This window comes from Thunnus thynnus, chromosome 4 (genome assembly GCF_963924715.1).
Source record: "Thunnus thynnus chromosome 4, fThuThy2.1, whole genome shotgun sequence".
Lineage (NCBI taxonomy): Eukaryota > Metazoa > Chordata > Actinopteri > Scombriformes > Scombridae > Thunnus > Thunnus thynnus.
Genome location: NC_089520.1, coordinates 18,571,403 through 18,587,536, shown reverse-complemented (window position 1 = coordinate 18,587,536; position 16,134 = coordinate 18,571,403). Strand labels below are relative to the sequence as shown.

At 39.5% G+C, this 16,134-nt stretch overlaps 1 protein-coding gene across 6 annotated transcripts in view; it reads left to right on the top strand.

Moving 5' to 3' along the window:
- The window catches only part of cadpsb (Ca2+-dependent activator protein for secretion b), a 67,726-nt gene that overhangs the window by 40,112 nt on the left and 11,480 nt on the right, over positions 1-16,134 (top strand). For 2 of the 6 annotated variants that reach the window (XM_067587148.1, XM_067587145.1), the window contains exons 10-19: positions 386-494; positions 590-802; positions 6,762-6,898; positions 7,572-7,759; positions 8,573-8,674; positions 8,780-8,843; positions 8,945-9,068; positions 11,351-11,383; positions 14,323-14,429; positions 15,061-15,090. In XM_067587148.1, coding sequence (XP_067443249.1) covers positions 386-494; positions 590-802; positions 6,762-6,898; positions 7,572-7,759; positions 8,573-8,674; positions 8,780-8,843; positions 8,945-9,068; positions 11,351-11,383; positions 14,323-14,429; positions 15,061-15,090 — 1,107 coding nt within the window. The remainder of the gene's footprint in view (positions 1-385; positions 495-589; positions 803-6,761; positions 6,899-7,571; positions 7,760-8,572; positions 8,675-8,779; positions 8,844-8,944; positions 9,069-11,350; positions 11,384-14,322; positions 14,430-15,060; positions 15,091-16,134) is intronic. The other 4 variants (XM_067587149.1, XM_067587146.1, XM_067587147.1 and 1 more) reach the window with 3 other exon arrangements.

Genomic DNA, 16,134 nt, shown 5'->3' with positions numbered 1-16,134 from the left:
AAATCACCTCCAGACATGTTTTAATATGTAAATAAACTGCTCTACTTTGAATAATTATTTGTGTCTAAATGGTTTTTTCTGCAAAAAAAAGTTCAATTATCTTTTTTAAAAAACCTTAAAATGTCATCTCCTCCTTCTTCCCCAGAATCTCTGAATATGCAAATATTTTTAATTTCAAAAGTGTAACTGTTTGACACAAGATTACTCCTCCTAAGACCACGTCTTTTTTATAACCCTAAAGTTTATATAACACAAATTTGTTGTAATGTGTTGACTGTTCATTTCGACACTAAGAATCATTGATCCATTACTTTACTTTCTTTACTTGAGGACAGTACAGAATTCAACAGCATGTTGAAGCGATGGCTAATCCTTTGTTTCGCAGGTGAGTCAGTATACGTTCGCCATGTGCAGCTACAGAGAGAAAAAATCTGAACCACAGGAGCTTCTCCAACTGGACGGATATACTGTGGACTACAGTGACCCCCAGCCAGGTGAGACGGCACACCTACACTTGGTACAGCTACAGGACTGCGTTCACACGTTTTAAATAACTAACTACGTGTCTTTCGATGTCCTGTTGTCTCAGGCTTGGATGGTGGCAGGGCTTTCTTCAATGCAGTGAAGGAAGGTGACACTGTGATCTTTGCCAGCGATGATGAGCAGGACCGCATCCTGTGGGTCCAGGCCATGTATCGTGCCACTGGCCAGTCTCACAAGCCTGTCCCACCCACTCAGGTCCAGAAACTTAACTCCAAAGGGGGTGCCTCAGCCCAAATGGATGCTCCCATTTCTCAGTTCTGTAAGTAGCCCGAAACACAACACGGTCACTTATGCAGAACGCAATTTTCATCCACAAAGCAGTGAAAGCTCTAACCCATAAATGTCTCACGCCATGCGCTCCACACAGCAGTCACAAACGTGCTGGTAGAACTAACACACAAGCACGCACACACATGCCTTGATCTCTCACAGATCCCTCCAGCATCTGATGGACTTCCACTCATCGTCACCACTCCCACAGTGTTTAAAGGTGCAATCCCATGCTATTCCATCAGTCTGTTCACAAGGAACACCAACCTGAAAAAGACTTTATCATACAGCAGCAGCGTGCCAGCTTTGTCTAAAAAATTAAATAGGTCACCACATATAAGATTTGAACATTCAAGCCTGCTGGGGTTGAATTCAGACTGACAGTGCCAGGGTGTGCTGCTCTTGTCATAACCACAGGCCAGTTTTAATCCAGTCGTAGCTCTAGAGGGCAGCTGGGAGGGCAGCCGTGGCTCTGAGACAGTTCTCAGATGGTTCCCTTGTCATTGTTTGACGGCCAAGCCCGACATGTCAAAAGTTTTAACCAATATGTCACTGTACTTCCACCTCTAAGCAGCCACAAGTCAGGTAGCAAAGCGAAGGTAAGACTGTCTACAGTAGTGTGGCATCTGTACCAACTTCTGTTGTAACCGTCTCTTGTGTCCCCCCTCATTAAAGACGGGAAAAATATATATTTTTTCGAAGTATCACCATAAATTCTTCCAGCAACATTTTCTCCACGTGATCTGTATTTACTCCAGTTGGTTTTTTGGCCTATTCTGTCGATATTTTCTCATTCTAGACTGAAAGTTCAAATTAGCCAATCTTTGCCCATAACAACACTAACATAGACCTTTCTGACGTACTGAACTTAATGTGACATACTGCTTAACAATCCACAATAATAGATCCTGCTATTCAGAACAAAACTTTTTTGTGTGCATCTTTTGACTCCTTAGTGTAAGAATTATTTCTTTTCCAACTCTAATGAACAAGATTTTTCTTTTCTTTTTTTTTAGATGACTTGTAGAAAAATTATAGAAAGAAAAGAATAGAAAAAATAATTGGCATTCAATACTGACACTGACACCCAGGGTTACAATGATAATAATAATAATAACCATAATCATAATAATAATAATCATAATAACCATAATAAAAATTGTAAAAAACGTTTATTTCACTCTCTGTTAATCATATCATTGTAGTTAAACTATAAAGACATGAATTGGATAAGTTATTCAGAATCCTATCACATAAATTCTATGTTGTTTCTCCATTGATTTCTTTGTCCAGTATGTGATCGTTCTTGTGGTTAGTTGACTCCTCTGATGCCAGCTGTTGCCATTCAAAGCCTCTTCACAGTGGCACAGACCTCCTACCCCTTCCCCTGAAACATTGTGGCACACCACGCGTACATGTTTCACCCCCTGGTGGTCTTGAATGGCACTGGGACCATAACATATACAGCCCTCCTGACTCTGCTGCAGTGGACTGATAGAAAACAAGAGTCCTATGAAGGTTCTGATCGGCTTTTTTAAATTCCCCAATCTACCGGTTTCAGACTAAGAACTAGTTAAATGCTATCAAAATATATTTTAAAGGGGATGTATCATGCACATTTCCAGGTCTATATTTATAGTCTGGGGCTTTACTGGAATGTCTTTGCATAATTAACAGTTCAAAAAAACTCCTTATTTAACTTATACTGGCCCTTTATGCAGCCCCTCAGTTCAGCCTGAACAGGTCGTTTTAGCTCCTGTCTCTTTAAGGCCCCCCTTCCAATGAGCCCGCTCTGTTCTGATTGGCCAGCTCTTGGAGGTTGAAACTGAAACTTCTCACTTCTCATTTTCAAGCCTGAATCTGATCCAAAATATGCGAGTGGACAATGTGAACAACTTGTATAACAACCTTAGCAACAAAGGCTACAGAACGGACGGCCGATTGTAGGCATGTGCAAACAATCTGATGTCATCATGAGGAGGAAGTAGAGGTAACTTTGCAAATAAAGTATTCAGAGCAGGCTGAAGCCCTGGGTTTTTGACTTTCAGGGAGCATTTTACATATGTTTACTTCAGGTTTTGGAACTTTGACCATGTGTAACATTGACAGCCGACATCACACAAAGCTTGATATGTCCCCTTTAAAGAAATGACAATAAATGATGTATGAAGATATCATAAATATTAAAATCTCCAGAGATGGCTTAAAGCATGCTTAAAATTACCACTGCAATTCTGATGTGTTAATTCACGGTTAAATACACTTTCACCTTTTCACCAATAATGTCACCACTCGATTTATTTTGACCTGTCCAGGACCTTCATAGTCTCCTCTTTTAAAAAAGACACAGGCATCTTTTACACATAAAACTGACTGTTGGGGTTTACTTCATCGGGTAGGTGTATGTGTTTGCCAATGTCCCTTTTAAAAGTAAGCCTTCTGTTTGATCTGCAGTTTAGACAGAGTGACAGTACTTAACGTGTAGCTCTCGACTCCTTAAGTACTTGTCCAGAATCCAGAATAAATGAACTGCAGTGGAGTGATGAGGATCGTAATTTCTCTCTTCCTCCCTCTCTCTGTCACTCTCTCTCTCTGTCTCTCTCTCTCTGTCTCTGTCTCCCTCTTTCTCTCTCTAATATGCCTCAACATCTGTTGTCAAGTTCACATATCCTCACATGTACTCACACACCACCGCCCACAAACTCTCATGTTGGTATAGGTTGTTGTTTTTGAGTTGTGTTTTCTTCTTCATGCTTTGCCTGTACCCTTCTTCAGTAATGCAGCTGCTAGGTCAGGGTCTCTCGTGATTGCTCTCCTCCAGCCTTGTTGCTAGTCTTTATGTTATTCTGGTTTGTCCCTTCTTACCCTGCTGTCTTCTAGCTGGACTCAAGGGTAAGTGCTTCCCTGTAGCCGGCACAGCTCAGATAATCCCCGCCGATTATCTGACAAATGCAACGTTCTTTCTCTCTTCTTTCCCCTCTTCTCCTTTTTCACGTCTCGCTTCATGTCTTAGATATTAGTTGATAACTTTTGTTTTTGACAACCTCAACTTGAGGATCAAAGTATAAGCATCCATTCGTGCCAGTATAGGATGCATGTATTTTATTCTAAGAGCTTATTATTTGACTTAGTAATGGTTAAAGTTGATATTATAGTTGTTACTGCATAATTGCCTTCTCTCTTTACTCTTATTGGTGACTGGACCCCTCAGAGTAAAGCACTATGATAATTAAAGTGTTAGATTACTGTTAGAAAATCTGACAGATTGGCTGTTTCAAGTAAAAAAATCCTTTAATATGTACATCTATTAATAATAATAATAATCTGGAATAAATTTAAAAATCTGGAAACAAACTATAGATTATTTTATTTTGGCTAGATGAAACCTATATAATTATTGTTAGTTTATTTTTATTGATTAATGTTTTAAAGATAGAAATGTGTGAAATGTGTGAATGATTTTTCAGGGTTTTTTTTTTAATAAAAAAGATGATGCATGGGTGAAATTATTTTGACACTTCCTAAGTATTGATCATGCTTTACTTCAGAGGGCTCAATTGCTTTTAGTTCTTTTTTTTTTGAATTTTTCTCAATGAGAGTTGGCAAATATGTATGCGGAGTATTCTGAATGCCAAAGACAAGGAGTAGCTAATGCCGCCCCTTCTTACGATAAAATACTCCGGACCCCCTTCCCCCTTCCTACTACAGTAGATGGGCCTGTAGATAGAGGCTAGACCGGTGTTACACCTCCAGAAGGGAGAGATCTCATTTTGATTTCTTTTGACTGCCCTTTGTTTGCCTGAATAGGAGAACACCTGTGTCATGTGTCCATACTTTTGTATAAATACAGGAGTTTTCATTCATTTTCCCCCATCTCCCAGAGAATGATACAGTTTTGCCTCTGTCGGCTTCATGCTATTTACCCATGTACTTGCACCAAATTGTATTGCTACCCTATTAGAATTCTCCGGTAGTGGTATGCCTGTTAGTGTGCTCTGTAGAGATCATGAATACACTGCAACATATTCAAGTATTGTCAACTTGCAAATGCGTAGAGAAAAAAAAAAAAAAAAAAAAGGGAATGCCAAAAAAGATAAAATGCAAATTTGAAAATGGGTCTGCAGGTGTGCATGACATTTAAAAACTCAATGAAAAGTCACACTGTTCTCCAGCATGTGATAATTTATAAATGTATGCAAAAGTCGCCTATTCACTTTGGTAATTTGGTAATTTTATTCGTGGTTGAAGTCATTATCAGCAAGTTATTGTAAGTTATGGTAATGTTACTGTAGTATTGAGTGTATTCTGGACTTCAACTCCATTTCCTCATTTATTCCAGCCAAAGGAGATAAAGCCCACTCACTGTGTGTCATAGCCCAACCCCAGGCACTTTCTGTTCACTCTTTGGATGTTTTCACTACTCAGCACTTCTCCACAACATCACTTTGTAACTTGGCCCTGAGTGAATCTTCCTCTTATGGTCATCACTTTCCTCCAACACTTGTCTGGCCACTGTCTTATTGTACCATTTAATGGTTGTCTTACCCACCAAATCTTCTTTCATCCTGTCTTCTCCATCACTGGGCTCACCACCACTGCCGTTCACTATCTTCTCTCAGTGTTGTGTCTAGACTTCACGTGTTAACTGTCCTTCTCTCTGACATTATGACTTACTGTACCTCTCTTGTCCCTTTTCCTTAAACAATCTCTTATTTCCATCGTCCACATTTTACTTGTTGTCTCACAGGTTTTCCTTCTCAGATTGGAGTAAAAATGAGCTAAATGTCTGAAATGTAACCCTCCTCCTTAGGTTCTTTTTTTAGCAAATTTCAGTGAGTGTTTAGCACCCGTATTATACCCTTTCCCCTTCACCCTTTCCAACCTGGAGGTTGACAGATGTCAGTTGTGCTCTATTCAGTACCCCGGCCATGCCAAGCCAAGATCCAGCCTCCACTTCCCACCCCCACTCCCCAATCATCATCACTCATGTCAGTGTCTCATGGACATGACACCTGTCACTCACACCGAGGACATGACTGCATCTCTTATCTATTTTGAATCATCTTTGTCCCCATCATTTTGTCTCTGACAGTCGTATTATTTACAGAGCACAATAAATTACAGTCAGTTTAGTAGAATTTATCTATTGTGGTTTAGAGAAGTGAAAAACAGATTGTTTCACCAATGTTTTCATCACCCATATTTTACTGAGTTTTATTATAGTTTCATTTTTTACGCTATTTGATGTTACTAATGTTCTTTCTTCATTGAATTTCACAGAGCAGGTTTAGTGCTCTTGATACAGAGAAGGTTAATGGCAAAAGTTATGAAGCAAGACAAACATAAAATGTCTGATTTTCAAAGATCCATAACTGGAGAAAAAATCTGCATCTCTCCAGTCGATAACTTTTTTACAACTTCTTGAATTAGCACTTTATGCTGTATCTCTGCAATATGTTCAGATTAATTACTCTTTTGCCATCTTTTTACTAGCACACGGCTCAACGTTTTTTAGGACCTGAGTGACATTCAACAATTGCGAATGGCAGAATCTATTGATTACATTAAGAAGAATGCATCTAATTCAATCTAACAGCACTTTTTCAAACATGTTTTGGATATTTTAAGATTCATGTACCCTGCAAAACATCAGGGAATGTGACATATGAAGATGCATGCATGCACAAACAATAGAAGCACCCACCCCTCTGAGCTTAGCTTCAGATCGATAGAATCTCATCCACCAATACATCAAATCTCTTTACGCTGTCTGACACAATGCAAGTTGACAATGTAAGCTGTAAGTGTTTATAATTTGCCCTTAGAAGTAGCAAAAAAAAAAATCCCTGGTGTTTCTGTGTTGTGACGAAGACTTGCTGCTTGCCTGTGCCTCACTGATGTCTTCTCCTCTGAATCGTGTGCTTTTCCCTGTGCCGTTGGCTGGATAGACGCTGACAGAGCTCAGAAACATGGCATGGATGAGTTTATCTCCGCTAATCCCTGTAGCTTTGACCACGCCTCGCTTTTTGAGATGGTGCAGCGACTCACGTTGGACCACAGGCTTAATGACACCTTCTGCTGCTTGGTGAGTATCCCCCCTCCTTGCATTCACCTGTTTTTGGAAAAAGACTTTTTGAAGATACAACACACTTTCACGCTCATCTTATTGGGAAAGTTTCCTTAAAATACTATTTATCCTCTTCCTTGAAGCCTTTTCCCTCATAAAAGTGAAATAATACTATTAAAGTAGAATGCAAATTGCACATTCCTGTAGCTTGTCTGTCAGTCACACACTCACACTCTCTCCTGTCAGGCTGTTGGAAGTGTTTAAAGTATTGTTTCCGGCAGAAACCATTTTTCAGACTAGGTTTTTGTCTTTTTATGCTCCGCATCATCTATGACAGCACTAATTCTTAGCTGCTTGACAGATCCGTTTCTACAGTAAAGACGTCGGGAGACACTTTAGACTCTTTTTCACTCATCATGAATTCATTTTCTCTGTGGCAGAAAAACACGCCATGTGAGCCTGCAGAAACTCCTGCTGGTTAAAATGAGAACAAAACACTTTCAGGGCTCTTGTGAACACGTAATTGTCTAGTCCTTGAATATAAGATGACCCCAACTTTTTCAAATGTAATTTTCAGAATAACACATTATAACACACACAATATATTTGGGCTAATATGGTATATTTACGGCAGTGGGCTGCTTTTGTGACAGTAGCTGATGCGAACTCCATCTCTTTTTGTGTTGTGCAGGGATGGTTCAGCCCAGGCCAGGTGTTTGTCTTGGATGAGTACTGTGCCAGGAACGGGGTTCGAGGTTGTCACAGACATCTGTGTTACCTGCGTGATCTCCTGGAAAGAGCAGAAAGCGGGGCTATTATTGACCCCACTCTTCTACACTACAGCTTCGCTTTTTGTGCCTCCCATGTCCATGGGAACAGGTGTGCCCGAAACTCTTTTTTTTAATATTTGTGCTTTATAAAAGACATTACCTTACAAGATTTACAAGCACATTAAAATCACATAACACTAAAAACTCCTTTAAAACAAATAGTATTCTTTTAGGCAGGATGGGCACACTAAATCTCCACAAACACTGTGCAAGAGCAGAATAGAAAAATCGGCCTAATTAGACGCATCCTGGGCATTTTGTGTCTTTTTCCATCTATTTAATGTTTGCCATATTTATGTTGTTTTATTTTAAGATTATTGTTATGTTAAAATTTTGTTTTATGTTAAAGTTATGTTGTTAATCATTTGCATATCTCTACATATTTCCTTGTTTCTACCATTTTTCTTTGTTTTCTTTTCTCTCTGTCCCTTGTTGCCATAGTCTCTTACTGTCCATATTATTCATCCTCCCATGCGTCCGTTAAAGTCAGAGAGGGCAGCAATTACTGGGGGCCACTGGGCTATGAGGCCTTAATATCCCCAAAGAGCTCCCAAAGGCCAGATCCTGGCACTGCCTCTAAACGAGCACGCATATTCAAGTTTAGAAAGAGAAAGGATTCCAAAATACAACTCTTTCAAGGCCCCAAAAGGTGAGATACTGTCATTTATTTGTATGTTGAACACAAAGGGAAACAAATCGCACACAATTTGCAGTCATTTCCTGGGGAGCTGAAAGCTGTCAGCCAGTGTTGTGGGTTTTTTTTTTCTCGTATTACTCTTGTTGGACTCAAATGAGAGGTTCCTTAAGTTGAACCTCTGCAGGGCTTCAACAGAATTAAAATCTGTGGATTTGATCTTCATAGGCCAGATGGGCTGAGCACAGTGAAAGTGGACGAGAAGGAGCGCTTTGAAGACATCAAGGAGCGGTTGCGTGTGATATTGGAAAACCAGATTGTAAATTTCAGGTGACTGCCAACTCACTAAATGTACTTAACCACAAGCCATAAAACATTTCGCCTGCTGAAATTTTCTGCTGCGATTAAACTTTCGGTCTGCATCTTCCCTTGTAGATATTGTTTCCCCTTCGGTCGTCCAGAGGGTGCGCTGAAGGCCACCTTATCTTTGCTGGAGAGGGTTTGTAAATATAAAAAAAGCATCTTATAGCCCAGGAGGAGCAACTGTTATGTAATGAAAACATGTTACATAATTCTTCTTTAATTTGGCCTGTACTGTAGGTCCTGATGAAGGACATTGTGACCCCAGTTCCACCAGAAGAAGTTAAAGGAGTTATCCGCAAATGTTTGGAGCAGGCTGCTCAGCTCAACTACCAGCGGATTAAAGAATATGCTAAAATTGAAGGTAACCAGAAAAACATAACTAACATCACATAATGAACTCCTGGAGTGAATGTGCTAATGATACTTTACAATCATAATGGTGAATAAAATGTGTGTGCATTACAGCCATTTTGTTTGGTTTCAGATTGAAATCCAGTGGTTGGGTGTGGCATCAAAATAGTAAAAGCCGCTTTTTTAAAATTTCATTTGAAGACAAAAGACTGAACCTAAATTTCCTTTTTTATTACTCCAGTATGAGATTGAATTGTTATTTATTTATTTACACATGGTGAATTCACTTGATATATGGTATATTTGTGTCCATATCCCAAATGATTTGTGGCATCCCAAAATTATTTGTGACAGTTTGTCGGGTCACTTTCTGTCTCTCAGTCCAATAACTCTCTCCTTTGTTTCAGGCCTGCTTTAGCTCTGTGCTGTTCTGTAGGTCAAGTTGGCTTTTGTGTAGAGGTGTGTGAGTAAAAATGCATTCAAATCCAAAGCCCTGAAATCTGTTGATGTGCTGATCTCTCATTGTGCCTTGACTATTCAAGCTGTGTAGTATCCCAGCCTCTGACATTTGATGATTGGACTGTGAGTTCAGCTTAACTGAATGTCCTGACTCCCAGTCGATGCACACTCCCCCTCTTCCACTATCTTAGCCTCTCTGATTCCTCCAGCTGCCCCTCCTCCTCCCCCCATAACACCCCTGCCTTGAAATACCAGCAGCTCTCCTTTCACCTCTGTCTTATGTTCTTGCTGAAGACCACTATCTTCCGCTCTCTGTCCCTCCCTGTCTGCTCTGCTTTCTCTCCTCTCTCACAGTTGTTGGCTTTGCCACAGTTATCACTTTGTTTGACCTCTTTACTATGTGATATGTGGCCTTCAACCAAAGGAATGCTGGGATTGAACACCTACAAACCAGCATCAGCAACCTGCATGTGCTTTGAGACATAACAACATGGCCTTTCTTTATTGGCATGGATTACATATATATAAAAAATAGCATTTAAATTAATTACATCATTACACCATTAAATGCATTGACATGCACTTTGCATATTTACATAGAAAACAGTGATGTTGTTTATGCCTTGAAAGAAATCCCCCAGGGTGCTAAAGATACTAAGGATTCAAACCTTACTATCTTGCCATGCTATGTGAATTTACTTCCCGCTGTCCTTGTGAGGTGCCTGGTTGTAAAACAAACCTCAGTAAACATTTGACTTTACTACTGGGCCTCCTGCCCAACAGAATGTCGTTTTCACCTGGACAGCCCTCTTCCCATCAGCCTCTGACCTCTAGCTTTCCCACCTCTGACCCCCGCCTCTTGCATGCCCCGATCCTTTTTTGTAGGGAAAAAGAGGGAAATGTATGAGCACCCTGTCTTCTGCTTGGCGTCTCAAGTGATGGATTTAACCATCCGTGAGTACCTTCATCATCCTATCCCCAGTCGCTACCCTTCTCCTCCTTCTTTCAAGCGCTCTTTCACCTCATCCCCCTCTGCCTCTTCTCTTTCTTCAGAGATGTTGCTCCTGCCATGCTTGTTTTTTATCTGTGCCTTTGTCTGTGAGAGTGAGTGGGGAGCGTAGCGGTCAAGAGATCCGAGCAAAACCGCTGAATCAGTCGGGGTCCTTTTTTTTAGTACCATCTGTTTGTGATGGACATGAATGAGCAGTCTGGTCTGTAAGCTTCTTTCTTTTGGTTGGATGCCCATTCCTTTGACTTGAATGCATTTTTACATTGCTTACATTGTTATCTCCTCCAGTCATTTGGTCTGATCATGTGTCAGTGGTGTGCTGTGCCGAAACAGGTAGGCTTTTTTTTCACTGTGACACCAGAGATAGTGCAGGAGCATCTGTCAACAGAGCTATTGTATGGGGAGGACAGGGTAGGGTGTATGAATTGAACAGCTCCTGTTTGTGTTTTAACTGGATTCAACTCAAGTCAAAGTCACTCAGTGTGTCCTGTCCACGATCCTGGCAGCTGTTTGTGTGTCTTACCTGTTTACGATAGCTTTGTCTGTTTGTTAACAAACATCTTATCACTTTTTTTAATTTACAGTTTTCCACAGGCTAATGTTTCAGTGTTTCTGTTTTTTACTGTGTGTTTGTGACGTCTGTCTGTTGCCTAGAAACCTCACTCCCTGGAGCTGAAACCATCCCAGCAGATTCTTTTAAAGGGTCACATGGTTACAAATAACAACTCTGAGCTTTCCCCCCTGTCACGTGAAAATATAACCCTAGAAAGTGCTAATTCTAAACATCTCCTCTTTATCTTTTCTCTCCCCTTTTCTCGCTGAAGTTGAGAAAGGTCAAAAGGATCAAAAGGATCCAGGTGAACCCATGTTTAGCTTGTGGTTTAGCCACAGTGCACACATACATGTACATACACACAGACATTACCCCTCATCCCCTCACACACGTACTGTATTTACAGAACATATGCATGCACAGAATGGCTAATTTACCTGTAGCACATCTTCCATATAGTATGTTATACACACTGATAATATACACACTCAAATGTCTGGCATGTTTTAAACAAGCATCTCTTTTTATAGAATAAATACTGAGGAGATTGTATTGCTTTATGTCAGTCCAGATGCTGTATGATTCAAGACCAATGAGACATTTTAGATCCATTTAGTAATAGAATAATTATTTATGTGGTTGTTTGCTGGAAAAATAAATAAAAACCATGATTACATGATCCATTATAGAGCAATACAATCTCTTCCAAAAAGTTATATCTTTGCTTATGTGTTAAAGTGAAAAAGTAAAGAGGGACATAAGCAACATATCATTAATATAACCCTCATCATTAAATGCAATACAAATCAATAAAACTTACAATAATGATAATGGGATTGTATATGTACATGAGTTTTCTTATTGTCATATATCATCATATATGAACGTTCATTTTAGTTAAATTTGCGGGTAACAAAACAAACAAAAAAGCATCTTCCCTTTTTCATGGTATGTAGTCATGCAGATAGTTTTGGTATCTATGTATTATTATTTTCGAGGTAACTATCTATATGGCTAGATACCACAAGGGATTAGAGAAAATTTTGTTTGGCTTGTTTGTTTGGTTTTTGTTTCTTGTAATTTTGGTGAACGGACCCTTTAACAATTCACAGTAGTCAGACACATTAGATAGTTGTGCTCTATGTTCAAACGCTGATATTTATCATTTTAAATCCCCTGATAGATACTTCACAGAGACATAGACTTCATAGAGTTATAGTTTTTGATTGTAAGGCGTTAATGTGCTTATAAAGCCACAAAGGCCTGCTGTGCTGCACTTTTAGACCAAACAATGATGCAAACATCTTCCAGATCTACTCACAAAGCTCCCCTGTACAGAGCATTACGACCACAGAATATGTAGTTACTGTAATACTAATCCATGTGATCCATCCATTAGTGTCGATTAAATTTCCCTGAAGACAATGGCCGAAGCATTTTCTCGGCCTTTTAGGTATCTCAGATTTCCCTTACTGATAAACTGAGAATTGAAAACATGACCTAAAGTGGAAGATCAAGGTATCTTTAAATCAATTTTACCCCAAAAATAGATATTCATTTGGATTGAGTAGAAATACCTGAGAAATATATGAGAAAATGCTATTATTAAGAAAATAATCAACATAGTCAAATCGTCACTATAGCAGATAGAGGACTGCTATTGTGGGTTATTTGTCAATAAAGCTGTTTTATGTAGAGTTTATATGTGCTTTTGATTTCCGATTTGTGTAGCCATTCAGTTCCATCTTCAAATTATATCATTACATCACATAGCTGTACTGTTTGAATAATCCCATTTCATGACATGTAACTGTCTAATCAGATCATTCTGTCAGCAAAGGAACAAGCAAATGATTTGGAGCTTTTGCAAATTAAAGACCAAAGTCAACAACTATTGATAAGTGAAGGAGGGCTTGAACGGTTTTTAGTGTGTAAAACCTTTAGTTGATGGCAAATCCAACACCATCCCACTGTGAAAATATTCATTAAATACACCTGAAGTAATTCATTCAAATGATTAGTAACTAATTTATTGATTTGAAATTATAGCTGATTGATAAAATAGGACACTCCTAAAGCATCTAATCTGAACCAAAGTTAAATGTGTCAAAATTGTTTTGAGTGTTTATATCCACAAACTCTATGACCTTTATCAAAAAAACCCATTTGTGCAAGATTACAATCACCATAGTTTAGAAATGTAAGTCAAAAACCTCCATGAAATCTCTATATAATTACTTGGAAAGATTGGCCTAAACATAAATGTAACCTTTCTTAAAATATTTGCACAGATATTGATTAAATTACAGTGACTTTTAACCAATTCTACTCTATAGCAGCAGAAGAAGTGAGTAAAGTCTTAGTACAAAGTCTGATTCTATTGGACACATCACTGAATATGGATTGAAAATCCTAAAGATCCTCCCCAGATATGTATTAAGACATATAAAAACACTCTGCTTGGAACAAAGATGTGTATCTGATATGTTTTTTCCACAAAAAACTTATAATTACCACATTAAAATCCTTAAAATGGCACCTACTCCTTCTCCCTTATTAAAATTCCAGAATCTATGAATATGCAAATATATTTCATTTCAGAAGTTTAACTTAAGATGTTTTCTACTTGGCTGTAAAATCTATTCTCAGTGTTTGTGTGCTGGAGGCTACAAGTTTCTACATCACACTTGTATGGTTGAATATTGTTGAATACAGTGAAGCTCAAACATTCAACTGTAGGAGCAAGAAGAAAAACACATATTTGAGTGGAGGGAGGCCTTTAATTTGATGGAGAACTTCAAACAGAAGTAATGAATTATTTTTACAGTGGGTGTTGTGAGTGAGTATTTTTGACCACGGCATGCGACAGCTCCTTATACAGATGGCTTATTCAGTACCGCTTCTCAATATGCATGTTTTAAATGCCACATTGCATTTCCATCTCAGTACCACTATTCTTGTGCCTGAAACTCTTCCAACATCGGTTTGATTATCCTAAAAAAAAACATCACTCTGTTGCTTTATGTCATGCAGCCCAAAATGAATATATAAATGGGACCACGCTTTACTTGTTATGGGGGTATGATAGGCAAACATCGCAGTGTAAGCGCTGTGCTTATACTTTATTTAAACGGCCTAAAATATAGACAGGAAAAATCTTCTGAATAGTCATAAACATCCCCCTGCAATCCTTCTCTGTGCTTGACTAACTACTCATCCCTCACCCTCATCCTTTTGTCTCAGAGAACGTAGGCCGCTTAGTCACGCCTGCCAAAAAGCTGGAGGAAACAATTCGCCTGGCGGAGTTAGTCATAGAGGTCCTCCAGCAGAACCAGGAACACCATGCGGAGGTGAGTTAGAACCCTCTCCTCCTCTCCTCCTCAAAGCACTTTTCCTCTATACTCTCTCTTATCTCACTCCGCCCCACAGCAGGGAGTTAGTCTTATTATCAGTCTTCTATAAATAAAGCTGCTTTCATCTATGGGCAACAACAACAAAAACCCTTTAAAAGATGAATTTAATTTAGGAAAGCTCTAATTGGTGTTCGACAGACCATGGCTACATGGCATCAGAGCGCTATGTTTGAGCAGAGACTGTAAATTAGACAGAAAATGATATAATGTGTGCAGTTCTTTCCTCTGATCACAATTCATTCATAGCTCAGTGTTGCCTTGTTACATAAGCAGTTGAAAGCGCTGGTAGTCCAGTATAAACAGCAGACAGGAAGGTAAACAGAAAGTAAGCTAATCCACGTTACTCATGGCTTCTGCGTGCTCTTGATATTGTACTAAGCTTCCCTTTTGCCGCAGTTAGGAGACAAAATAGCTTCCTCATTGCATCCTATTTGCTACTGTAAACACTGAGCTGATAGGAAAGCATGATGAGCATGTGCAGTTGTATAGATCTGAAGGTGATCCAATGTGATCTTAGAATATGCAAGATAAAGCAGATTTATTGTATCTCTCTGAATATGCTTGACAGGCGGCAGTCACAAGTTCTGGAGATCAATCGGTACAGTATTTTTATTTCTTTTTCCTCTTCAGTCCCCATCACGACCCCCCTGTTTGGCATGTGCGCCACTATGGCAAGAGGCACCTTCTAGGCAGAGAATGATCTAGATAGATACTGTAGCAATGGGTGGGTTTGTACGAATAGGAAGTGAGCGCAAACTTGTTTAAAAATTAAAAAGGCACTGTAGCTTGCACAACATAATTGTGATCATAAAGCATGTTCATCAGGCCATAAAGAGGTTTCCTTTCTCTCCAAGCATGCTGAACCAGTAAATTTCCCAAAGTATGCTCCATGTGAACCTTTGAAGTTTGATCCACCATAAACATTTGTTTCCCCTCCATCCTACGATTAATTTCACAGTCCGCACTTGTTCAAGCATTACTCCCTGGCTTCTCCTCTTCCATCCCTCTCTGCTGTTGTACACTTAGTTTACAAACCCTATAACAGAAATGCCTCAAAAATACATTATTGTTCATCTTCCTGTGTTCTCACTGTCATATGATTGGTGACTGTCCAAGCAGGGAAAAGAGGTATGTAGTAAAGTTGAATGACAAAACTCCCATAATGGTCTGTGCATGTCCAGTAGATGATGCCACGTCTTCCCCAAGCCCCTCCTCCTCCTTCTCCTCCTCCCCCTCAGCATTAGTACACTCCCCCAGGACTGATCCCTTGACACAGTTGCATTGATACAGCACTCTAGTCTGTCTGGCTGAACACTGGTGCTGCCGTAGAGCTCAGGGTCCTGTATGTGTCCCTTAACTACTATCAAAGGTTTGGAGGCCACTCAGCCTGGCGACCTTTGAGCGTTTCCCCTCCCCTTACCTGTTGGAAACTTTTCACGCTCCTCCCCTTTAAACCCCCTGTCCGTAATAAGAGTATCTCTCCTTGAATGTGATGGAGAAGAGCTTTGTTTGCTGCCTGTCTCTCTAACTCTATAAATAGCTTTATAAATCTTGGGAGTGGGCAGGTAAGTAGACAGGTAAGTAAGGTTTTGACTGCCATTGTGGTGGTTAAGCCAGATGGGAAAGTAACTGAAACATTTGT